Source organism: Nomascus leucogenys, chromosome 5, assembly GCF_006542625.1.
Source record: "Nomascus leucogenys isolate Asia chromosome 5, Asia_NLE_v1, whole genome shotgun sequence".
Classification (NCBI taxonomy): domain Eukaryota; kingdom Metazoa; phylum Chordata; class Mammalia; order Primates; family Hylobatidae; genus Nomascus; species Nomascus leucogenys.
Window position 1 is genome coordinate 48,552,151 of NC_044385.1, and position 26,010 is coordinate 48,578,160.

The window sequence follows — 26,010 nt, forward strand, 5'->3', positions numbered from 1 at the left end:
CTAGGTTAAAAAAATTTTAAGAAACATGATAAATTATGTGAAACTAATACAGAAACCATACAAATGAGAAGGTTAATCTGCATAGTATACAATGGGCAAAAAAATGTCTGGATGGCACAGAGTTTACTATAGCACAGGTCTTCTACCAAGTCTGTGTACATCTCCCGCTCTTTAGCAACAGCAATACAGCCAGCCCAAAGAAGCATGGTTTATAGCCCTGGGATTGACAAGTTCTAGTAAAATGCACTACATTTAGTGAACACAACCCACCTCTTTCTGACTGCAGGTTTTTGGCCAAAATTTCAGCAGTCCTCTGATCACCTGTGAAAAAGAAAAAGTTTAGCATGAATTTAACAATGAAGCTAGTTAGTCCCAAGGTATTTTCCATAGCTGTGATTATATCAACACTCATTCTGAAGTAAATCAATATTGCTTAATATATAAGTGTATAAGTAGACTTTCTGCTCAGCTTTAGAATTTTATTTATTCAACAAATATTTACTGAGTGCCTATTATGTATCAGATACTGTTCTAGATGCTAGGGACACACTGATGCACAGGACAGATGAGGTCTCTGGTTTTCATAGAGCTTACATTCTAATGGATGAAGACCAATGCAAGTGATCAATTAAACACATAAAACAATAGTATGTGCTACTTCTAAGAAAATAAAGGAAAATATAAGTTGGTGGGGTGAGAGAGGGAGGTTATTTTAGGGAGAAACCTTAAGAAACAGATGATTCCTGTTATTTAAACCATTATGAAGCACAAAAAAAAGCCGGACAGCTTCTCAGTCTCCTTCATGGCTAGCACAATCTTTATAACCAGAATACAATGAAACAAAAGAGACTATTTTTATTTATTTATTTATTTTGAGATGAAGTCTCACTCTGTCGCCCAGGTTGGAGTGCAGTGGTGTGATCTTGGCTCGCTGCAACCTCGGCCTCCCAGGTTCAAGCAATTCTCTGCCTCAGCCTCTCGAGTAGCTGGGATTATAGGCGCCCGCCACCACGCCCGGCTAATTTTTGTATTTTTAGTAGAGAGAGGTTTCACCATCTTGGCCAGGCTGGTCTTAAACTCCTGGTAGTTTAACTCCTGGTCTTAAACTCCTGGTAGGCTCAAGAGATCCCCCTACCTCAGCCTCCTAAGTAGCTGGGTTTACAGTCCTGAGCCACCACGCCTGTCTGGGACTGCCATTTTATATGTAGCCTGTGTTTTTTCTTTTTTCTTTTTTTTTTGAGATGGAATCTCGCTCTGTTGCCCAGGTTGGAGTGCAGTGGCACGATCTCGGCTCACTGCAAGCTCTGCCTCCCAGGTTCACGCCATTCTCCTGCCTCAGCCTCCCGAATAGCTGGGACTACAGGCGCCCGCCACCAGGCCCGGCTAATTTTTTGTATTTTTAGTAGAGACAAGGTTTCACTGTGTTAGCCAGGATGGTCTTGATCTCCTGACCTCGTGATCCACCTGCCTCAGCCTCCCAAAGTGCTAGGATTACAGGCTTGAGCCACCGTGCCCGGCCCGTAGCCTGTTATTAAACAAAACGTCATTATGCAGCACATGACTGTAAATAAGTGACATGGTTCAATATTGTGCAGAGATTATTTTTCCTGTACTTAATTTATAAGTAAATTTAATATAGTTTCAATCAAATGCCAATTGAATTATTTTTTGGAACTAGAAACATTTATTCTAAAATCCATAAATATAAGCAAATAGACAAGAATTGTTTTTTTGGTGGGGGGAGTTAATGGAACAGAACCTGTATTACGGGTATCAGCAACTAAAACAAGAATATATTGGCAAAGAAATGGAGAGAAAAGATATATATGAGTATCTAGACATACTCATGTATATATAGATTTTAATATAAGACAAAGGTGGCCTTTCAGTTCCATGGGAAACAGTGGTGGTACTGGGACAGGTAGCTCACTATTTAGAAAGGAAAAATGTAGCAGGCTCCTTTGGTTGGCAGACTTCTATGATGATCTCATGAGCTTGTTAATTGTCCTCACACCCTTGTGTAATCCCTTCTCAAGTGTGAGCTGTCCTAGTGACTTGCTTCTAACCAACAGACTGTGGCAAAAGTGACAGAATGTCACTTCCTGAGTAAGTTACAAAAGATTGTGACTTCTGTCTTACTAGTGGACTCTTGCTGTCTTGGCTTTGATGAAGTGAGGTGCCATGCTGGAGAAACCTGGGTGACAAGGATCTGAGGGTGGGCTCTGGCCAATAGCCAGCCAAGAACTGCGGCTCTCAGTCCAACATAACTTGACAAACTGAATTCTACCAACATACATATGAACTTAGAAGCAGATCCTTCCCCATCTGACACTTTATATGAGACTCAACTTCTGGCCAATACTCCAATTGCAGCTTTGTAAAAGACCCTGAGGCAGAGGGCCCACCTAAGCCATGACCAGATTCTTGATTCACAGCAACTAAGGCAACAAATGCTTGTCATTTTTCCTCCCAATGGAACTATATTTTCCCAAAATGTTGCAGATCAGTTACAGCAAACAGAACTATGACCATTCAAGGAAAACTGTCACTCTCGGCTTCTTTTTGACCACAGCAGCTATGTGGAAGCAGCTGCAGCTTTGATAAAGGCCATAACTGCTTGCTATTTTAAGCCAATAAATTTTGTGATCATTTGATATGCATAATTGAAAATGAATGTAGGCCAGGCATGGTGGCTCAGGCCTGTAATCCCAGCACTTTGGGAAGCCAAGGCAGGCTTGGGCCCAAGAGATCGATACCAGCCTGGGCATCATGGTGAAACCCCATCTCATCCCTACCAAAAATACAAAAAAATTAGCTGGGCATGGTGGTGCATGCCTGCAGTCCCAGCTACTTGGGAGGCTAAGGCAGGAGGATCACCTGAGCCTGGGAGGTCAGGGCTGCTGTGTGCCACAATCATACTACTGCACTCCATCCTGGGTGATGTGGTGAGATCCTGTCTCAAAAAAAAAAAAACAAAAAAAAGCCAAAACACAAACAAACAAACCCAAATGCAGTTCCTTACCCTCATCATACACAAATTTCAATGTCAGGCAGTACAGAATAACGAACAGTGGGTTGACTAGTGGCCCCAAAAAGATGTCAATGTGGGCCAGGTGCAGTGGCTTACAACTGTAATCCTAGCACTTTGGAAGGCCGAGGAAGGCACACTGCCTGATCTCAGGAGTTCGAGACCAGCCTGGGCAACATGATGAAACTCCGTCTCTACTAAAACTACAAAAAAAAAACTAGCCGGGTGTGGTATCGTGCGCCTGTTATCCCAGCTACTCAGGAGGCTGAGGCATGAGAATTGCTTGAACCCGGGAGGTGGAGGTTGCAGTGAGCCAAGATTGTGCCACTGACTGCACTCCAGCCTGGGCAACAGAGTGAGTCTCTGCCTCAAAAAAAAAAAAAAAAAAAAAGAAAAGAAAAAAAAATTATTTTGGGGCTCAAGTTAGATTTTCTTGGAATAAGAACGGTGTTTTGTTTTGTTTTGCTTGTTTTATAAAAATGCAGCTTTGCGTGGAAGGTTTACACTGCCAAAAAAATAAAACTTTTGAAAGTCATGCCGACTCTTCATTTTTTTCCTCTTTACATGGAAACTTACCTGTAATGAATATTTAGTTAATTCTTTCACCCTGCACTTTTTTTTTTTTTTTTTCGACGGAGTCTCACTCTGTTGCCCAGGCTGGAGTGCAGTGCTGTGATCTCGGCTCACTGCAACCTCCACCCTCCTGGGTTCAAGCCATTCTGCCTCAAGCAGTTCTGCCTCAGTTTCCCAAGTAGCTGGGATTACAGGTGCCCACCATTATGCCTGGCTAATTTTTGTATTTTTAGTAGGGACGGGGTTTCATCATGTTGGCCAGGCTGGTTTTGAACTCCTGATCTCAGGTGATCTGCCTGCCTCAGCCTCCCGAAGTGCTGGGATTACAGGCTTGAGTAATAAACTAACAAAAGCTCTGAGCTAGTTATAATTTGTAGAAAGCTTCGATAGGAATGCCTGCTTTCCAGAAAATTAGTATTAAGGCTCAAACCCAAGTAATATGGCCGTAATTTTGGTGCTGAAATGGCCTATGTTAGAAATTGCAAGCTCTCAATATCGAGAGAGCTTTATGAGTTGGAAAATATTTCCCTTTCTTAACCTGGGTATTTATCTTACTCTCTCTCCTCATCCTGCTCCTATTTTCATTAACCCAACTCAGCCAAACCAGATAAAAGCCGAATAACTGGCCATCATCCCTCTCCCTAATCGTCAAGTGTTGTTTTTTGTTTGTTTGTTTTTGGTGTCATCTCAGCTCACTGCAACCTCCGCCTCCAGGGTTCAAGTGATTCTTGTGCCTCAGCCTCCCTAGTAGCTGAGATTACAGGCACACACCACCATGCCCAGCTACTTTTTCTTTTTTTTAAAGTAGAAATGGGGTTTCACCATGTTGGTCAGGCTGATCTTGAACTCCTGACCTCAGGTGATCTGCCTGCCTCAGCCTCCCAAAGTGCTGGGATTACAGGCATGAACCACTGTGCCCAGACTCTATCTTCCATTCTTTAAAAATAAATCACCTGTCTTCCTTATCCACCCCACATTAATTAAGTAAAATTTTATTTGTATACTATTTACCAAGCATGAACCATGACTTTTCAATATGTGTTATTATGGGTTTTCTTTTTCTTAATTCTAATGGGAGTTATCATAGATTTGTATTAAGGTTTTACTTTTTTCTTTTTTTAAGACAGAGTCTGACTCTGTTGCCCAGGCTGGAGTGCACTGGTATGAGCTCAGATCACTGCAACCTACACCTCCTGGATTCAAGCAATTTTTGTGCCCTTGCCATCTGAGTAGCTGGGACCATAGGCCTGTGCCACCATGCCCAGCTAATTTTTGTATTTTAACTAGAGACAGAGTTTCACCATGTTGGCCAGGCTGGTCTGAAACTCCTGGCCTCAAGTTATCTGCCTGCCTCAGCCTTCCAAAGTGCTGGGATTACAGCTGTGAGCCACTGCACACCCGGCCAAGTTTTAATCAACTTCAGAGGTTTATGTGGTTTCATGTGTAAATATATGGTTTCTAATTCTCCTGAACTGTCTTCAAAAACTGTTTACAGCTGTTTCTAGAAAAGACTGTAAATCTAAAAGTCAAAATACTAAAAGAAATTAAGGAGTGGAAAAATGTCTTTTGTTCCATTACACAAAGTTCAAGTGAAAGGGAGGATACTAAGTATGTGATTTTTTCAAGCATCCCTACGGATAGCCTGAGAAGGTTCGTAATATAGTAAAAATACATATATATTTTAGTTTTTCAATCCATTTGGTATTTACTAAATATTTATTAGGTTGCTGCTAAAGTGATTGCAGTTTTTGCCATTAAAAGTAATGGCAAAAGCCGCAATCACTTCTGCACCAACCTGATACTAGGTAAATATTTAGATTGAACATGCCTAGAAAGCATTCTCTCAAAATACTTACTTCACCAAGGTTAAAATGTTTTCTATGCTTTTATATTTTTCTGTTTCACCCTACTTCATCTTTTGTTTTTCTTGAATCCTCAGTAAATCTTCATAACTAATTATGTTTTCACTCTCTCCTGAATTTTCATTCTAGAGGCAAATAACAGTAGAATTCAAAGACTAAGTTGCCTCGCTGGTTCATAAACAACTTTTATTCCAAGATTACATCTTATATCTTAATCACCAAAAGCAAGGAAATGTTTTCTATCCCTATCAAGTGGTTTATTGTTAATGAGTGGCAAAAATTCTATTATTAAAAACAAAACAAAATTCAAGGGAGTAGTAGTTTTGGGAACCTCGAAGTATGCTTTAATTCCAAAAGGTGAATGAAGATTTAAGATTATTGGTGAAGACAGTATGCATATAAAATTTCACTGTGGTCATCTGATCCTATCATCGTACATCTTAACTACTACATATTAATAGTGGTCTATATTTTGGTTATTCAAGACATATAACTCATGAGAACTCTCCCCTCCTAACCCCTTCTTTGAATGCTGATTAATCTCACATTTCTTCTTCTAAATGACTTTAGCTTAAGGTACATTATTCTGTTTAATAACTATAAAGGCTATAAAAAGAAAGCTACAATGAAATGCTATAAATGCAGACCAAAAACATGAAAATAAATAGAACACTTACTGGCTCTGTTAGTGTTGTATCTTTCTCCAGGAACTGTACGACACAATATGCTAGCTAAAAGGTAAGGGACAGTTTATAAATATTACTGAGTGAGATAACATTTAATAATGTAGGATTTTTATATTTAGCCAATATTTTTTAGACTACCTCATTTTGATAAATTATTTCAATATACAAAAATATATTCACAATTGTGAATGAACTGTGAAATACCTCAATCGTGAAACTATACTCACAATTGTGTAACTTTTTAGCCTTGAAAGTAACTTCAAGTTTAAAAAACATTTTTAGTAGTAATTTCTGACTATAAAGTTAACTGAAATAAGACTAGAGCTAACAATTTAGTTTTTCAGCATGTTTCTACATGTACACCTATGCTGATATATTATTCTCTAAATATTAATAGAAGAGACCAAAATCTCTCTAACTAGGTCTAGGTTATTGCAGCTGGAAGAAACATTCTGTAGATATGTAAGATTTATTCAAAGTCACATAATTAGGTCAAGGCCTGGACTAAAATGAGGAAAGTGTGTATCTTATACTCAAAGTGTAAGTGTAGATATAGAAATTAAATATTGGTCTTAACAACTAAATATTTTAAAATAAGAAAAATTTGCTTTGGGTAATTTTGTAAGCAAATTGCTTAATTATACTTAAAACTGTCATCTCAATATTTCTCAATTTCTCTGCCTTTATATTTGCCTTTGAAATAATATTCATTTCATTTGAAATGTTTCTGAAACTTACCTGAGCATGAAACAAAGCTAATCCTTTTGCAGTATGCATAGGAATAAGAACCTTCATTAGAAATTGTTTATGTTCTGCTTTCAGTGGCAATGCAAAGCCATTGATAATACTGGAGGGAAAAAAAGGCAGGGGAAGGGTTAAGTAGTTACTACTTTGTTTCTAAAAGCTGTCATATCCATGAGTACATAAGGAACAGTGCTCTGCTTCAATCTTGGTGTTGTATGACTGTTCATCTTCAAACTACTTTAGGAAGACTATTACTATGAAGTCTGTTCCTCTAAGTCATTTGATGATTCCAGAAGAAAATTAGGACTGTCAATTAATTCCCAAGTAATTTCTATCTTCATTTTCTATCAAACCTGTCACTTTATGCATTGTTGCTTTTATTTTTGCCCCCAAAGCTCCAGGAGAGTCAGTATCACAATATTGTTAGAACGTTCAATATTTTCTGAAGTAAATGGGTAGTTTTTCTTACTTTGTTGGATAACGTGAAAGTAAGAAGTAGTTCTCTCCACAATCATTTTCTACTATTAATAAAGGAAACTAAAATCATTCTCGAAATAGTAACAGAAGGGTCTAAAATTCTCTTAATACTAATATGTAGTGAATAAGGAAGGCAAAGTGTTATGGCAAAAGGTAATAAGAATTCAGCTGAGGCTGGGCATAGTGGCTTACGCCTGTAATCCCAGCACTGTGGGAGGCCAAGGGGGGGTGGATTGCCTGAGGTCAGGAGTTCAAGACCAGCCTGGCCAACATGGTGAAACCCCATCTCTACTAAAAATAAAAATTAGAAAATTCGTTGGGTGTGGTGGCAGGCGCCTATAATCCCAGCTACTCAGGAGGCTGAGGCTGGAGAATTGCTTGAACCCGGGAGGCACAGGTTGCAGTGAGCCGAGATCGCGCCATTGCACTCCAGCCTGGGCAACAAGAGCAAAACTCCATCTCAAAAAAAAAAAAAAAAAAAAAGACTTCAGTTGAGAAACTATGTGTTCTACATTTAAACTCTAAAATATGACATAATTTCTCCAACCCCAGCTAAGATTTTAATACATAAAACATTCACTTAATTCTTAAAAAGAACAAAAAAACCTGACCTACCTTCCTAATATTTCAAGAAGTTCAGCAACACCATTGAAATGTTCTGTTTCATATATAAACCTGAATTTAAAATAAAGACAGATGTAATCAAAATCAAACTTCAGAAAACTAAGAGAAACAGGCAGGAGGGTGAAGAAATCAATCCAAAGGACAGCTATTAGAAACACACAAGCATGTTTTGGGTCTTATAAGCTCTTTTGCCCCAAACAGTTAATTCATATCAATCTTACAAAAGATCTGTTTCCTACTGAACTACATATGCCTTTGCCAAAACTCGCCATATGTGAAGATAACAGATTGTCATTTCACCGGGAATATTCAACTTAATAATTTATAAGAAAGGTAAGTTTTCTCAAAGAAATACTTTTTAAAATAAGAAACCTCTAATTATAGGGAAATCCAAGAGAAAAAGACCCATATGTAATAAAGCCATTTTTAATCAGAATTTCTTTAAACCTCTAACTATATAGGCTGCATAGCTTTCCAAGATTAGGGTTGCCTTTAAAGCAGGGAGACATAAATAGAATAGGGCAGACATTTATGGGCTTAGGAAGTGATGACAGAGAACTGGAGAAAGATATTCACTCTAGAGGAGGCAGATATTACTCATCTCTAATTGTTGCCATGTGGGAATAGTAACCAAATTTTGCCAGATCTTCAATTAATTAAAGCAAACAAACCAAACCTTAAATGTGGGTGTTATGAAATCTCCTGATCTGAAGCAACTACTTAACAGATTAATATTTATAAAGTACACTTGGCCCTCTGTATCCACAGGTTCCATATCTGTGCATTCAACCAACTACAGATCAAAAATATTTTTGAAAAATAAATACAAATTTAAAATACAGAATAACATCTATTTGCATAGCAGTCACACTGTATTAAGTATTGTAAGTAATCTAGAGATAAAGTATACAGGAGGATGTGTGGACGTTATATGCAAATACTATGACATTTTATATAAGGGACTTGGGATTTTGGTATTAGCAGGGGCCCTGGAATCAATCCCCCCCAGATACTGAGGTATGACTACAAGCAAATGATAGGCCCCATATAAGAGGACTGCTTGAGTTCAGGAGTTCAAGACCAGCCTGGGCAACATACATAGTATGTTACATATATACTACGTTACATATATATATGTTATATATATATATATACTATGTACTTACAGTACATAGACCTTGTCTCTACTAAAAGTCAAGAAAATTAGCCAGGCATGGTGGTGCACATCTGTAGTCCCACTACTTGGCAGACTGAGAGAGGAAGATTGCTTGAGTCTGGGAGATGGGGGCTACAATGAGCTATGTTCTCACCACTGCACTCCAGCCTGGATGACAGAATGAGACCCTGTCTCAAAAAACAAATAAAAATAAAAACTTGAATACAAGAAGATATGTAGGAGGAAAAGGTGCAATATACAATAAATGATTAACTTACCTGAGGAAAATGTTGTTAATTTGTTTTCTGATGAATGCTCTTAATCCAAGAAATTTCCCATAAATTCGGTGCAGAACAGTCTTCAGGAAGTCACGTTCTCTGGGATCTTCACTATCAAAAAGCTCCAGGAGCTTTAAAAGAAATCTGAGAAATTACTTTTAAAAAATAATTGAGCTAAAGCTTTATTCTAATTTTGATTTTAAAGATTATCCATGACATCTTTTAAAAATTTTTTAGAGTTCTTCCTTACCACACTGACTTTATTCTTGCTAAGTAATGAAGTTGAGGAAAAGCTTAGGAAATATTTCTTCTCACTTATTTCACTTCAACATATGACATTTACAATAAATATAAATATTTCAAAAAGTGGATTTTTCTTTACCTTCCCACTGATTTTAAAATTCAATCCTACTCTTGAATACTAAAGAGGCTCACAATTTTGGAGTGTTAAAATTTGGGATTTTTAATGCTTTTTGATCGTCAAAACTACATAGAAAATCGTTTAAGTTTTTAGATTGCAAGTCATCAAATAGTCTTAAAAATATCCATGTGTACATGTATATTTATAGTTTACTAGAAAGATGTACACATACTAAGACTTCTTTTTGTGAATTTACAATAAATTCAAGACAGTTACCATGCCAACATTTGAAAAATTAACATTCAGTTATTAGGATAAAATATTGACAGATACATACTAATAGAGTAGAAATCATATATAAAATAACACTGGACTAAAAGAGGAGGCCAATTTTTTTTTTTTTTTTTAAGACAGTCTTGCTCTGTAGCCCAGACTGGAGGATAGTGATGCAATCACAACTCACTGCAGCCTCGACCTCCTGGGGTCACGAGATCCTCCTGCCTCAGCCTCCCAACTAGCTGGGACTACAGGCGCATGCCACCACACCCAGCTAATTTATGTATTTTTTGGTAGAGACGGGGTTTCACCATGTTGCCCAGGCTGGTCTCAAACTCCTGACTTCAGGCGATCCACCCTCCTCGGTGTCCCAAAGTGCCAGGATTATAGGCGTGGGCCACTATGCCCAGCCCATAGATTTTTCAACTTAGCAAATAGCTGAAAAATTTTAAACCAGTTCCACAATCAGCACTCTCCTATACCTCAATTGGCCCAATGAGTGTGCTCCTATATTCTGCACAACTTTTCAGCAAAACCTGAGATAAGAGACTTTAGAAAAAGTTAAAGTCAAAATCTCAAATTTCCATTTAAAATGGTAAAGAAACTTAATTTCTCCTGTCGAAAAAAAAATACTGTATTTTAAACATTGGATTTTCTTAGAAAAATATAAAATACTCTCTCTAGAGTACAAGTATCTGTAAAGCTGTCAAGGAATTTTATGTTCTGAACTTTCGTGTTTATAATTACAATAAAGATAGCAAGCTCTGAACCTCATCAGAAGTTCTTATTCCATTTTGTTTTGAATTATATACAATTGCTAACACATGCATCTGAAACCAGAGTGGATGACTTAAGTCATATTTATATCTCCCAAAACAACTGACATAGTTTCCATTCTTTGTTTGCTAGGCTGTTAAGGCCCTCATGAGACTCCAGCAAAAAATACCTATGGAGTATGAGAATTTTTGTTAATATATCTAGTAAGTTCAGATCAAATTATTCTAATTAAAAATGGCAGCCAGGCAAAGTGGCTCTCAACTGTAATCCCAGCACTTTGGGAGGCCAAGGCGGGCGGATCACTTGAGGTCAGGGATTTGATAGCAGCCTGGCCAACACAGTAAAACCCTGTCTCTACTAAAAGTACAAACAAAAATTAGCAGGCATGTCGGCTCACTTGCAGTCCCAGCTACTTGGGAGGCTGAGCCAGGAGAATCGCTTGAACCTGGGAGGCAGAGGTTGCAGTGAGCCAAGATCCAGCCACTGCACTCCAGCCTGGGCAACAAGAGCAAAACAGCCATATAAACTGCTAAAAGCAATTACTGGGCCCTAGCTTTTCAGATAATTCAGGCATTTAAAGTAGAAGGTAGAAAATAGATCCTGCCCCACCAGTTTGCTTTTTGCTCCCTTCACACCACAAAATAATACAGCAGCCTAAATACCTCAAGCTCTAGACTAACAAAGCACTAAGGCAATTGTTCCCCTCAACCTGTTATTGTATTAAATACAATTTCATATGGCATTACTAGAGCTCCCTAATGTATCCCACACAAGAGCTGCACAAGGAAATAAACAGGCATTCATTTGCAATTACCAAAATAACTCCATTTAATCTAATTTTTAGTCATGACTAAAATGTATATGTTACTGTTAATACACACCTAATATTTCTTTATGAAGAGCTACTTCAATGGTCGAAGGAAATATTTTAGGCTGACAATGTTCTTCATTTATCAATCCTTCACAGCAACAGGTCAGAATACTTTATATGAGGTCAAGGGTAGTTACGAATGACCAAAAATCAGCTCTAAATATACCAAACTCACATTCTTAGAATCTTTACAATAGGGCACATACAAAGTGGTCTGAAGGGTAGGAAAGGTCCTTGCAATGATTTTAATCCTGGCCTCAGCATCAAATTCCTAAAGAGGCCTGCATACTCAGGCCTAGAAAGGCCTAGAAAGGTTTGGTCTACTTCACAATTTTCTTTGGGGCCAGCCAATTCCATATAGTTAAAAAGGGGCCTTTAGGCCAGTGCAGTGGCTCACACCTGTAATCCCAGCACTTTAGGAGGCTGAGGCGGGAGGATCCCTTGAGGGCAGGAGTTCAAGACCAGCCTAGCCAACATGGTGAAACCCCGTCTCTACTAGAAATAGAAAAAAAAAATCAACTGGGCATGGTGGTGCATGCCTGTAGTCCCAGCTACTTGGGAGGCTGAGGCAGGAGAATCGCTTGAACCCAGGAGGCGGAGGATGAAGTGAGCTGAGGTTGCACCACTGCGCTCCAGTCTGGGCAACAGAGCAAGACTCCCTCTCAAAAAAAAAAGAGGCCTTTAAATTTTTGAAAAGGTTTTGAAAATAAAATGAATATATTCTTAAAAATTGTGAATATGTAGGTTCCAAAAATAACAGCTAATAAGCAGTTTATAAAAAGAAAAGAAGGCATCACAATTAACTCTACCTCCTTATGTTCTTAATGATTCCATTTTATCTGTGGTTTAGGAATTGGGTGGTGGGATGCTTAGGTGCAAAGAGGAAAGAAAAAGGAAAAGGTAATTGATACTTAATGACAGGAAAGGAACCTAAAGCCCAGATTACTCACAATGATTCTATTCCTTTTTTCCCGTCATTTCAAAGTCCCAATGCTTAAAATATATGTCAAGTTCAAAGACTTACAAATGTAAAACAAAGATTTGCCCTTGGATTGAATGGTCATACCAAATTTTCTCAGATACTGCAGAAAGGCTTGTTTTTCTGGTATTTATAAAATAACTGATAATTTAGGATTAAATAGGATAATTTGATTAACTTCATTAGACTCTCACCCTTGATAAAAATACTCTTGTACTCTCAGAGCTAACGACTTTTATTCTAATTGTTTGCATATTAAGTGCTGTCAAATTAAACCATTAAAGTTTTGAAAGACTATACTATTTTAATCATAAGTTAATAAGTCATTGCTAAGATGAATATAAGAGAATCTAAGACAAGAGTTCCTTACCTGTTGTACAAATTTCTGATCAATATATCGCTTTGCAATGCTAGGCTGGAAATCAGGGCTCTCCAAAAATCTCAAGAAGAATTCATATACCAACTATGAGAGAAAGTCAAATAAAGGCTAAGATGATGGCTACAGAATATTACCCTAAATTATCACTTCATATTAAAAACACATCTTGTCTTACCAACTTAGTAGGGAGATTTCAGATCTCATTATAAAATGTAATCAGTTGATAAAAAAAATTTTTTTTTAAAATTCACACCTGTACTCCCAACACACTTTAGGAAGCTGAGGTGGGAGAATTACTTGAGCCCAGAAGTCTGAAACCACCCTGGACAACATGGTGAGACTCCTGTCTATACAAATAATCAAAAAATTAGCCAGGCATGGTGGTGTGTATCTGTTGTCCCAGCCACCGGGAGGCTGAGGTAGGAAGATTGCTTGAGTCTGGAAGTCAAGGCTGCAGTGAGCCGTGATTGTGCCGTACCATTGCACTCCAGCCTGGGCAACAGAGTGAGACTCTGTCTCAAAAATAAATAAATAAATAAATAAACTAAACCCAGAAACTATATATTCACCATTTGGTTTCCTAAGCGGATAAACTTTGAGATTTATTTATTGCTTTACATAACTTGATGCAAAACGTTAAATTACAGGAGCTAGAAAATAAGAACAATGCCTATAAAATTAAATATTTCTTAATTAAATATATTCCTATTTTGTAATCCATACTCACTAGGAACATGTTCCTTCCCAGTGGACTACTACCTACCTCAATTTAATAATCACTACAGAGTTTCTTAAATGCAGAGTCAACAACCTCCAGATAAAACAGGCAGTGTATCATTAATTTTTAAAAAGAAAGGAAAAGAAAAACTTCTGGTCTTTCTATAAAACTACAGTGGGAAAACTAATTAAATCAAAACCAGCATATCCTATCCACACTTGAGAAATAATGAACCAAATTACATAAGTACAGGGCTAGGGAAGAAATGTCTGTGTACCAACCACAGCAAATAAACTAGAAGTCATAGCAGGCCTTCTATAAAAGTGCCAAGCAACCTATACGTAATAGCAAATGTTCACTTGCTACCACAAATCAGAATTAAATATTTGGTTCAGCTTGTCACTATCACACCTGCTTTCAAGGAGGAAGGCAAATATGACTAAAGTTTTTTTATTGTAACCTAATAGCTTTAAAAAGGCAGAAACTTAGCCCAAAATGGACCTTATTAGCTATTAAACAATACTATATCAATTTAACACCCTAAAAATAAAAAAGGAGGATTCTATCCCAAAGCAAAAACAGTCATTCAATAAACATTTAGGTAGCCAGTTAGGTTAGATGTAGAAGGAAGAAAAGAAAAAGGGAAAAGAAAGATTGCTACATTAAATTAATAGACCTTGTAGCAAACAAAAGCACTACCAGATCTAGGCCTTATCATTCACCAAGTAACAACACATTTTTATGACTGTGAGTTCAGTAACAGTCTATGGCTAACAACAGTTTGGGGATCTGAGCAAATACAATTTTGCTTGATGTATCTCTGCCCAACTGTGGAAAAGGAGTGATGCTTATCTGGTCTAATGTTACCTAACATTTTGTGTTTATCATAAATTAAGGATATAACAAGAAATAAAACTTGATAGCAATTTAAGTTTTTATTCATAGATAATTTTCTAATCAAACAATAGAAATAAAAGATAAATTTTGCTTTGGGGTATACACATGCAAAAAGATACACAAAACTGATCACAGAGTGCTCTGAAAAGTCAGCACAGTCTCATGGACTGCTATGCAGTTTCATTAATGGCACAACTTAATTCATTCAGTGCCTATTTTCATGTCCAGTACTGGGCTATGTATAGTATGAACAGACATTAGGGATGATATGGCTCAAAAAGCCCATTCACTACACAAAAATTATATTATGTGGCACAGACTATAAGTGCAGGAGCTATTTAGAAAAAGGCTGTATCACTGTGGAATAGGTAGGAAAAGCTTTAAGGAGGATATGCAACTTAAGCCCTGCATTTGTTCTGATTCTGGATCCTTTGTTTTGATTCTGGATCCTCAGGAAGAGGATGGCTTTTATTTTATAGAAAGGTAGCAGCATGTCTTGATTTAAAAATATATATATTTATTTATTTTTAGAGACAGAGTTTCACCACGTTGCCCAGGCTGGTCTCAAACTACCAGGCTCAAGCTATGCACCCGCCTCAGCATCCTAACGTGCTGGTAAGGTGTAAGCCACTATGCCTGGCTTTTTTTATTTTTTTTAAGCAGCATGTCTTGAAATGAAGAGAATGCAGGGTATAGGCTGATGGTATGGAATTACAGACTCCAAATCTTTATGCAAATCCCTGGAGATTCCATCATAAGGTGGGATCAGGTTAAACATTAAACATGAGCCAAATGTGGCATGCATTAGCCTATCTACTCTCCCTTCTTAAGATCTTCATCAGAAATACAGGGTTTAAGGCTTAATAGTTTTCAGAGTAATAGCCTGTCCTATGGGAGACTTTTATGACATCAAGCTACAAATCAAACTGAATTCTCTAATTCTCTCAAACTGAATTCTCTAAACCATATATATAATTGAACCATATATATAATTGAAACCTGTGCCATTCACAAATACCACATATAAATTCTTTCATAGTTTTCATCTACATCATTTACCTGACACAGTAAAAATTAGGTGATCAGTCAAAATTAGCAGCAAAATGCTGTTATGCCGCCAACTTAGCACCACTAAAGAGATGATGACAAAAAGTTACTTAAATACGTATTGAGGGCCGGGTGCAGTGGCTCACACCTGTAATCCCAGCACTTCGGGAGCCTGAGGTGGGCGGATCACCTGAGGTCCGGAGTTGCAGACCAGCCTGGCCAACATGGAGAAATCCCGTCTCTACTAAAAATACAAAATTAGCCAGACATGGTGGCGCATGCCTGTAATCCCAGCTACTTGGGAGGCTGAGGCAGGAGAATCGCTTGAACCTGAGAGGCAGAGGTTGCAGTGAGCCGAGATCACTCCATTGCACTCCAGCCTGGGCAACAAGAGCAAAACTCCATCTCAGAAAAATAAATAAGTAAATAAAAATGATGAATAGTTATCCCAAATAGAGGTAGACGAAACACTAGTGATCTACAGAGCTGGAAATCTTCAAAATGGAATAATCGAGATTATGCTTCTATAAAATTTATCCTGTCCCAGTGTCACTCTCTATATACTCCATCCTACATTTTAAAAAATGTATCACACCCTAACATAGAATGTATGCCAATTATTTTACTATTATTTTGTTCTTCTCTGCTAGGATGTAAGGGATTTTGCTTAGTTCATTACTTTACCCTCAATGTTCACAAAAATGCTTGACACACAACAGATGCTTACTGAATGAATGAAAATCACATTTGTTAAGAGGCTGTGTTTCTATGTAGTGACTGAAGTTTTTCTATGGTCTTATTTTCTTTCTTTTTTTTTTAGACAGAGTCTTGCTTTGTTGCCCAGGCTGGAGTGCAATGGTGCGATGTCAGCTCACTGCAACCTCCGCCTCCTGGGTTCAAGCCATTCTCCTGCCTCAGCCTCCTGAGTGGCTGGGATTAGAGGCGTGCGCCACCATGCCTGGCTAATTTTTGTATTCTTAGTAGAGACGGGGTTTCACCATGTTGTTCAGGCTGGTCTTGAACTCCTGACCTCGTGATCCTTCTGACCTCATGATCCACCTGCCTCAGCCTCTCAAAGTGCACGTTGAGCCACTGCGCCCAGCCTTCTATGGTCTTCTATACAAATAACTTGCTCCAAGAATCTAAGAAACAGTGTTGCCAAGAAAAACAGGCACTTCACCAATGAATTCAGTTCACTAAATAAAATGACAAACTTCACCTGTGTTCAATGTATGGCTAGTCCTTCTACTTCTGTACACCAAAAATACCCTAAAAAGTGAAAGATAACTAAAAAGTATAGGGAATTGAGGAGTGTAATCTTACTATTCTACTCAGTTCTGACCATGACTTTCCTAAGGAAGTTAAAATAAAACATACAAAATTCTGGTTTTCACCATTAAAAAGACTTGGGAGAAGTTCCAACAGAAAACAGCATGGATGATTAAAGTATCTGAAAAATAAGACCTATACAAAAAGCTAAAGGAATAGAAATGTTTGGGTCAGAGAGGCAAAGACTGAGAAGCAAACTTTAAAGATCTACAAGTACCTAAGAGGCTGCTTTCAAGTAATACAGGTGACCAATGTTTTCCAACCTCTATTAAGAGGAAACGTAAATAAGGTTTTTAATTGATTTAATATATAAAAGAATTATACAAAAATTAATGCATAGTCAACTATATGAGATATTATATATTAAGCACCCAAAAAGAACATTGCCTGGGGTAAGGTAAACATTAACAAAATCTTAGTTTTTTTAAGAATCTGTTTTTCTCTGTAATCCTTGTGAAAACAATAGATTCTGCATAAACCTTGAATAGTTTAAATACAGTCAGCCTAGGTTTTTTCCCTCTGCTCTTTTATCCATAAGAACTAAAAAGATAATAACTATTCACAATTAAAAAGGCCAAAGCAATAAAAGTATTTCTCAACCTTATATAAAAGATATTCCTTTTTATTTTTGTGCCTATAAAGTTAGTGCATTAGGCTATGATTCCTACCATTTTGGATTCTTGGCCCATGAAAATATTTAAAATATAGTATATGGCCAAGAGTTATTTGAATGTAAAGGTGTACATTGTAAAATATGTATGTTGCTAGTTTAAATTTCTAATTATATTGCCCAGAGAGAAAAGCCTTCTAATCCCTAAAATACAACTTATTCCTAAAAAGGTCTATGTTCTAGGCACTATCCTACATAATTAAATCTTAATTATCTGTGCCACTAAAGTAATTAATAAAAGAAAGTGAAAATACACAATCTGCCTGTATTCCAGGCTAGTACAGCAGCCAAGTGTCCTAATTATCTAAAAGTGCAGAAAATTAATATATTGTTCATCTTCAATAAATAGAAAGCAATAATACTTAGGAAAGAAATGAGAAAATAATTTAAAACTGTTGTACATTAAGTTACCATATAATACTACACTTAATAAATTAGAAGATACAACCAATCCCCTAATACTGAAATGACCTTCCTTGTGTTCCTTTCTTTTATCTCTTTTTATTCCATTATTCCATTGCTCATTCGTATTTCCATTACAGTGTAAGAGTAAGTAAAAAGAGGTAAACTTGTATTAGCACATGTTTAGAAAATTCATGAAAAGGGTGGGGGAAACAAAGGCTTGAAAGGTTTTGCGATTACTTGTAATTACTCTCCCTCATTAACAACTAATGTTTATTTTCCACCCTAACAAATTAATTTCTAGCATCTAGGATCTCATAAGCTAAATGTAAAACGTAAACTTTTAGTACGAAACAAAAGAATTCCAGGTGAGTTAAGCGCACATTATAATACAGAAGAAACTTTCACTGAGCAAATTTCTTCAGTGCTACAATTCCCTATAATCTGATTTGTCAGAGTAGTTTTAATATTCCATCTAAAAACACTCAAGATGATTAATAATGTAGCTACAATATATTGACAAATCCTATAAATCAGGTCCTTTAGTATCTACCAGTTTCTGATGTCCTTAGACTATTTAATTGCCAAATTTAAAAACTGTATGCCAAATTTTGGTTTCTAGAAATTTTGGTTTTCAGAAAGATTTTTTAACTATAAACATATATATCTAGGGCAGAGCCTTTTAATCAAGGGACCATAGATGAATGAGAATTTCTTGTATCTCTGGGAATTTGTCTTGAGAGAACTACTTCTCAAAAATCGTATTGTGGCTGGACACAGTGGCTCATGCCTGTAATCCCAGCACTTTGGGAGGCTGAGGTGGATGGATCACTTGAGGTCTGAGTTCAAGACGTGCCTGGCCAACATGCTGAAACCTCGTCTCTACTAAAAATACAAAAATTAGCTGGGCATGGTGCCAAGCACCTGTAGTCCCAGATACTCAAGAGACTGAGGCAGGAGAATCATTTGAACTTGGGAGGTGGAGGTTGCAGTCAGCCGAGATCACGCCACTGCACTCCAACCTGGGCAACAGAGTGAGACTCCATCTCAAAAATAAATAAATACATAAATAAAAAAAGAAAAAATCATATTTTGAAAGCAACTTACCACCTCCTAAAATGTTAAGAACCACTGGTTTCACGGAATTTAAATAAAACCTCAAATCATACCAGTTAAAAATGGAATGCATATTGTCTACTTGGCTCAATTTCCACTGTTACTTTCCATGAGCATATAAATATATTCTAATGAAAACACTTTCTTCACTTTTAAAAATTCAAAGACCAAGGGGTCTTTTTCAGACTATTCAATTACATCTGATTAAAAAATCAGCTAATGAGAATTTTTCATTATCAGCTTATCAACTTATCAGCTAATGAGAATTTGTAAAACCTTTGCATTTCAAATACAGCATTATTAATTTTACACCAACTATGGAACAAAATTTCAGATAAACTTGTGTACAGTTCTATTAAAACATAATTTACCACTTTGGATTTTCTAGTTCTGTAAGCTCTAATGTGCTGAAAGATCTTAAAACTGTTAGCAGCTCTCACTAATCCTAGGACTCCGCTCCATTTTATTTGTATGTATAGGTGCTACACAGAATGAATAAATTAATAAATAATGAGGCAGACTATTGAATAAAGTATCCCAAACGATATAGAATGTAATTTTCTTTCTCTCATCTTTTTTTTTTTTTTTTTTTTTGAGATGGAGTTTCTCTCTTGTTGCCCAGGCTGGAGTGCAATGGCGCAATCTCGGCTCACCACAACCTCCGCCTCCTGGGTTCCAGCGATTCTCCTGCCTCAGCCTCCTGAGTAGCTGGGATTACAGGCACGTGCCACCATGCCTGGCTAATTTTGTATTTTTAGTACAGATGAGGTTTCTCCATGTTAGGCTGGTCTCGAACTCCTGACCTCAGGTGATCCGCCCAGCTCGGCCTCCCAAAGTGCTGGGATTACAGGCGTAAGCCACCATGCCTGGCCTCTCTCATCTTTTTATAATAACAGAAAATGTAAACGTCACTACAAAATATAAGTACATGCAAAATTTTTTTTTAAATCAGCAAATTAATTGGCCTTAATACCTAGAATCCATATATAAGTGAAGAAAATTGAACAGAGCTCCAGAGACCTGTGGGACACCATCAAGTATAGCAACATACACATAAATGGGAGTCCCAGAAGATGAGAGAAAAAGGGTGGAAAAATATTTGAATGATGACCAAAAATAAATCAAAGATTATGAAAAATATTAGTTTACATAATGAATTCTAATTGTAACTCAATAAACAACAGGTAGAATAAAGTCAAGAAGATCCACACCTAGATACATCATAATCAAACTGACAAAACTTAAAGACAAAGAGATAACGTTTATAGCAGCAAGAGAAAAACGACTTTTCACATACATGATGAGATCCTCCATAAGATTAATGGCTAACTTTTTATCAGAAAACCATGGACATAAGAAGACAAATGGGATGACATGTTCAAAGTGTTGAAAGAAAAAGACTGTTAGCCAAGAATTCTACATCCAGCAAAACTCTCCTTCAAAAATGAAGAGGAAATTAAGACATTCCCAGATAAACACTGAAAGAATTTGTCATTAGCCAACCTGCCCTACAAGAAATACTAAAGAAATTCCTTCAGGTGGGAGGCTGAAGTGGGCAGATCATGAGGTCAGGAGATAAGAGACCATCCTGGCTAACACACTGAAACCCTGTCTCTACTGAAAATACAAAAAATTAGCCAGGCGCCTGTAGTCCCAGCTACTCAGGAGGCTGAGGCAGGAGAATGGTGTGAACCCAGGAGGCAGAGCTTGCAGTGAGCCGAGATCGCACCACTGCACTCCAGCCTGGGCAACAGAGCGAGACTCCTTCTCAAAAAAAAAAAAAAAAAAAAAAATTCCTTCAGGCTTTTGAAGAAATAAAAGGACGCCATACAGTGTCTCAAATCCACAAAGAAAAATAAAGAGCACATGTAAAGATAAATACATAAGTAAATATAATAAAAGGCAGTATAAATGTATTTTTATTTATAACTCTTACTTTCCTCCTTTACAAGGCCAACTGCATAAAGCAATTACTGCAAAACTGTGTTGGTGGGCATATGATGTGTAAAGGCATAATTTGTATGACAATACCACAAAAAAGTGGAGAGTGAATGGATGTATACTGGGCCAAAGTTTTGTATACTATTGAAATTAAGTTAGTATTAAACCAAACTAGATTGTTTCAGAATGCTAACTGTAATCCCCAGGAGAGAGAGAGAGAGAGAGAGAAACAGAAAAAGAGAGAAAGAGAGAGAAAGAAAGAAGGAAGGAAGGGAAGGGAAGGGAAGGGAAGGAAAGGAAAGGAAAGGAAAGGAAAGGAAAGGAAAAAAGAAAAGAAAAAGTCAAAACATATAGTTAAAGAAACAAGGGAATGAAAATGGCACCCTAGAAAATACCTATTTAACACAAAAAGGAGTAATGGAAAAGTGGAGGAATAAAAAAGACATAAGTCACAGAAAACAAATGGCAAAATGGCAGTTGTAAAGCCCACCTTATCAGTAATTACATTAAATATAAATGGTCAAACATACTAATCAAAAAGGCAGGACTATAGAAATTATTCTCAAAAAATGACCCAACTGCATGCTGTTTATAAGAGACACACTTTAGATTCAAATAGATTAAAAGTAAAAGGATGGAAATGATATATCATACCATGAGTAACCAAAAGAGAGCTGGAGTGGCTATACTAGTATCAGACAAAATTAACACAGAAATTGTGAATAGAGACAAAGGACCTTTTCAGGGCCATCTATGAAGAATATATAACAATTATAAAGTTATATACATTTATCAACAGGGTCCTAAAATACATGAAGCAAAAACTTACAGAAATGAAGAGAGAAACAGAAAATAGAGACTTCAGTCCCCCTTTAAAATAACAACAGACAGAAGATTAACGAGGAAACAGAAGACTTAAACAGCACCATAAATCAACCAGACCTAACAGACTTCTACAGAACACTGTACTCAACAGCAACAGAACACACATTCATCTCAAGCACACATGAAACATACTCCAGGACAGACTGTATGTTAAGCCACTAAATAAATCTCAGTAAGTTTAAAAGGATTGAAATCATACAAAATATATTCTCCATTCTGCAATTACAGAGGCAGTAAAAAAGAAAAACTTTAAGAAAAAAGTATATTCTCCAAACATACTGGAATAAAATTAGAAATTAATAACAAGGAAATCTAGGAAAGTCACAAATAGGTAGAAATTAACACAGTCCTAAATAACTAATGGGTCAAAAGAAAAATCACATAGGAAATTAGAAAATATTTTGAGCCAGGTGTGGTTGTGCACACCTGTAATCCCAGCACTTTGGGAACCAAGTGGGTGCTTGAGCTCAGGTGTTCGAAACCAGCCTGGGCAACATGGCAAAACCCCATCTCTACTAAAAATACAAAAATTAGCAGGTGTAGTAACACACATCTGTACTTGCAGCTACTTAGGAAGCTGAGGTGGGAGGATGGCTTGAGCCCAGGAGGCAGAGGTTGCAGTGAGCTGAGATCACGTCACTCCACTCCACTCCAGCCTGGGTGACAGAACCAGACCCCGTCTCAAAAAAGAAGAAAAGAAAAGAAAAACATAATGTATAAAAATTGATGGGTTCAATTAAAAACTACTTTAAAGTTCACACGGAACCAAAAAAGAGCCTGCATCACCAAGTCAATCCTAACCTAAAAGAACAAAGCTGGAGGCATCATGCTACCTGACTTCAAACTATACTACAAGGCTACAGTAATCAAAACAGCATGGTACTGGTACCAAAACAGAGATACAGATCAATGGAACAGAACAGAGCCCTCAGAAATAACGCCGCATATCTACAACTATCTGATCTTTGACAAACCTGACAAAAATAAGCAATGGGGAAAGGATTCCCTATTTAATAAATGGTGCTGGGAAAACTGGCTAGCCATATGTAGAAAGCTGAAACTGGATCCCTTCCTTACACCTTATACAAAAATTAATTCAACATGGATTAAAGACTTACATGTTAGACCTAAAACCATAAAAACCCTAGAAGAAAACCTAGGCAATACCATTCAGGACATAGACATGGGCAAGGACTTCATGCCTAAAACACCAAAAGCAGTGGCAACAAAAGCCAAAATTGACGAATGGGATCTAATTAAAGAGCTTCTGCACAGCAAAAGAAACTACCATCAGAGTGAACAGGCAACCTACAAAATGGGAGAAAATTTTCGCAACCTACTCATCTGACAAAGGGCTAATATCTAGAATCTACAATGAACTCAAACAAATTTACAAGAAAAAAACAACCCCATCAAAAAGTGGGCGAAGGACATGAACAGACACTTCTCAAAAGAAGACACTTATGCAGCCAAAAGACACATGAAAAAATGCTCATCATCACTGGCCATCAGAGAAATGCAAATCAAAACCACAATGAGATATCATCTCACACCAGTTAGAATGGCCATCATTAAAAAGTCAGGAAACAACAGGTGCTGGAGAGGATGTGGAGAAATAGGAACACTTTTACACTGTTGGTGGGACTGTAAACTAGTTCAACCATTGTGGAAGTCAGTGTGGCGATTCCTCAGGGATCTAGAACTAGAAATACCATTTGACCCAGCCATCCCATTACTGGGTATATACCCAAAGGACTATAAATCATGCTGCTATAAAGACACATGCACACGTACGTTTATTGTGGCACTATTCACAACAGCAACGACTTGGAACCAACCCAAATGTCCAACAACAATAGACTGGATTAAGAAAATGTGGCACATATAAACCATGGAATACTATGCAGCCATAAAAATGATGAGTTCATGTCCTTTGTAGGGACATGGATGAAGCTGGAAATCATCATTCTCAGTAAACTATCGCAAGGACAAAAAACCAAACACCGCATGTTCTCATTCGTAGGTGGGAACTGAACAATGAGAACACATGGACACAGGAAGGGGAACATCACACTCTGGGGACTGTTGTGGGGTTGGGGGAGGGGGGAGGGATAGCATTAGGAGATACACCTAATGCTAAATGATGAGTTAATGGGTGCAGCACACCAACATGGCACATGGATACATATGTAACAAACCTGCACATTGTGCACATGTACCCTAAAACTTAAAGTACAATAAAAAAAAAAATTTATGGGTTCAAACAAAAACTTATAGATAGAACTGTTCATAACAGCTCTATTCACAATAGCCAAATCATGGAAATAATTTAAATGTCCATCAACTGGTAAGTGGATAAACAAATGTGGTATATCCATACAATGGAATAATTCATCCATAAAAAGGAATGAAGTATTGGTACGGACTACATTTATGAACCTTGAAAACATGCTAACTGAAAGAACCCAGAAACGAAAGCCCACATATTACATAATTTCACTTATATGAAGTATCCAGAATAGGCAAATCCAGAGACAGAAAGCAGAATAGTAGTTCTCAGGGGCTGTAAAGAGAGCGGAACGGGCCGTGAGTGCTAAATGCCAATGGGGTTTCCATTTGGGGTGATAGAAAAGTTACAGAATTAAAGAGTGGTGATGGGTTGTACAACATGGCAAATGTACTTTGTGCCACTGAATTGTACACTTTAAAATGGCTTAAATGGTAAATATATGTTAAGTGTATTTTATTACAATGAAAAAACATTGAAAAACTATTTGCATGAAAGAAAGTAATGTTAAGAAAACCATAAAAGTCAAATATTTTATACACACACTCAGAATCTAAATGAGAAAACCATGATTTCTGCAGAATAGCATAAATATAAAAACTGCCAACACGTAATTATGTTCCATACCTGTATGTGAGGCCAAGAGGCCTCAAGCGTGGGTTCATCCTCTTCTGGATCAAAATCTGGATTATCACTTGGAGGAAGTGTACGGAAGATGTTAGCACTGATCTGTAAAGAAAAAATAATCTTACGTTCTTTGTTGTATGTGTAATTGAATTGGACAATTCAAAACGAAATATTTTAAAGATCACTTTAAGAAAAAAGTTATAGCTGTAAGCTTAGTTCAAAATCTATAAACCTCTTCAAGATACAAAGAAAGCAGGTGTTTGTTTCTCTCTTTTCTCTATCCAATAACTCTTGACTTCCTCAAACCTAAGCTCGTGAAGATTACAGACAACCTCTGGATTCATCTTCTTTAAATTATAAATTGTTCTTTCCGAATTTTGCTTAAAAAGAAAGAGGGAGGCCGGGCGCGGTGGCTCACGCTTGTAATCCCAGCACTTTGGGAGGCCGAGGCGGGCAGATCACGAGGTCAAAAGATCGAGACCACGGTGAAACCGGTGAAACCTCGTCTCTACTAAAAATACAAAAAATTAGCCGGGCGTGGTGGCGGGCGCCTGTAGTCCCAGCTACTCGGAGAGGCTGAGGCAGGAGAATGGCGTGAACCCGGGAGGCGGAGTTTGCAGTGGGCCGAGATTGCGCCACTGCACTCCAGCCTGAGCGACAGAGCAAGACTCCGTCTCAAAAAAAAAAAAAAAAAAAAAAAAGAAAGAGGGGGCCAGGCGAAGTGGCTCACACCTGTAATCCCAGCACTCTGGGAGGCCGAGGGGGCAGACTGTCTGAGGTCAGGAGTTCAAGACCAGCCTGGGCAACATGGTGAAACCCCATCTCTACAAAAACACAAAAATTAGCCAGGCATGGTGGTGCACACTTGGGGTCCCAACTACCGGGGAGGCTGAGGCAGGAGAATCACCTGAGCCCAGGAGGCGGAGGTTGCAGTGAGCCGAGATCATACCACTGCACTCTAGCCTGGGTGACAGAGCTGGACCCTGTCTCTAAAAAAAAAAAAAAAAGAAAGAAGGGAAA

At 37.6% G+C, this 26,010-nt stretch overlaps 1 protein-coding gene and 1 non-coding gene across 2 annotated transcripts in view; both read right to left on the reverse strand.

Annotated features, from left to right (window-relative positions):
• The window catches only part of PPP2R5A (protein phosphatase 2 regulatory subunit B'alpha), a 75,690-nt gene that overhangs the window by 4,592 nt on the left and 45,088 nt on the right, over positions 1-26,010 (reverse strand). Inside the window, exons 3-9 of the mRNA XM_012506803.2 lie at positions 24,991-25,092; positions 13,063-13,155; positions 9,429-9,559; positions 7,986-8,045; positions 6,888-6,996; positions 6,141-6,194; positions 271-321 (exon numbers count right to left, since the gene is read on the reverse strand). Coding sequence (XP_012362257.1) covers positions 271-321; positions 6,141-6,194; positions 6,888-6,996; positions 7,986-8,045; positions 9,429-9,559; positions 13,063-13,155; positions 24,991-25,092 — 600 coding nt within the window. The remainder of the gene's footprint in view (positions 1-270; positions 322-6,140; positions 6,195-6,887; positions 6,997-7,985; positions 8,046-9,428; positions 9,560-13,062; positions 13,156-24,990; positions 25,093-26,010) is intronic.
• On the reverse strand, positions 2,477-2,612 carry LOC115835294. Its single transcript, XR_004030282.1, has one exon. It is a non-coding gene; the product is annotated as a small nucleolar RNA SNORA16B/SNORA16A family (small nucleolar RNA).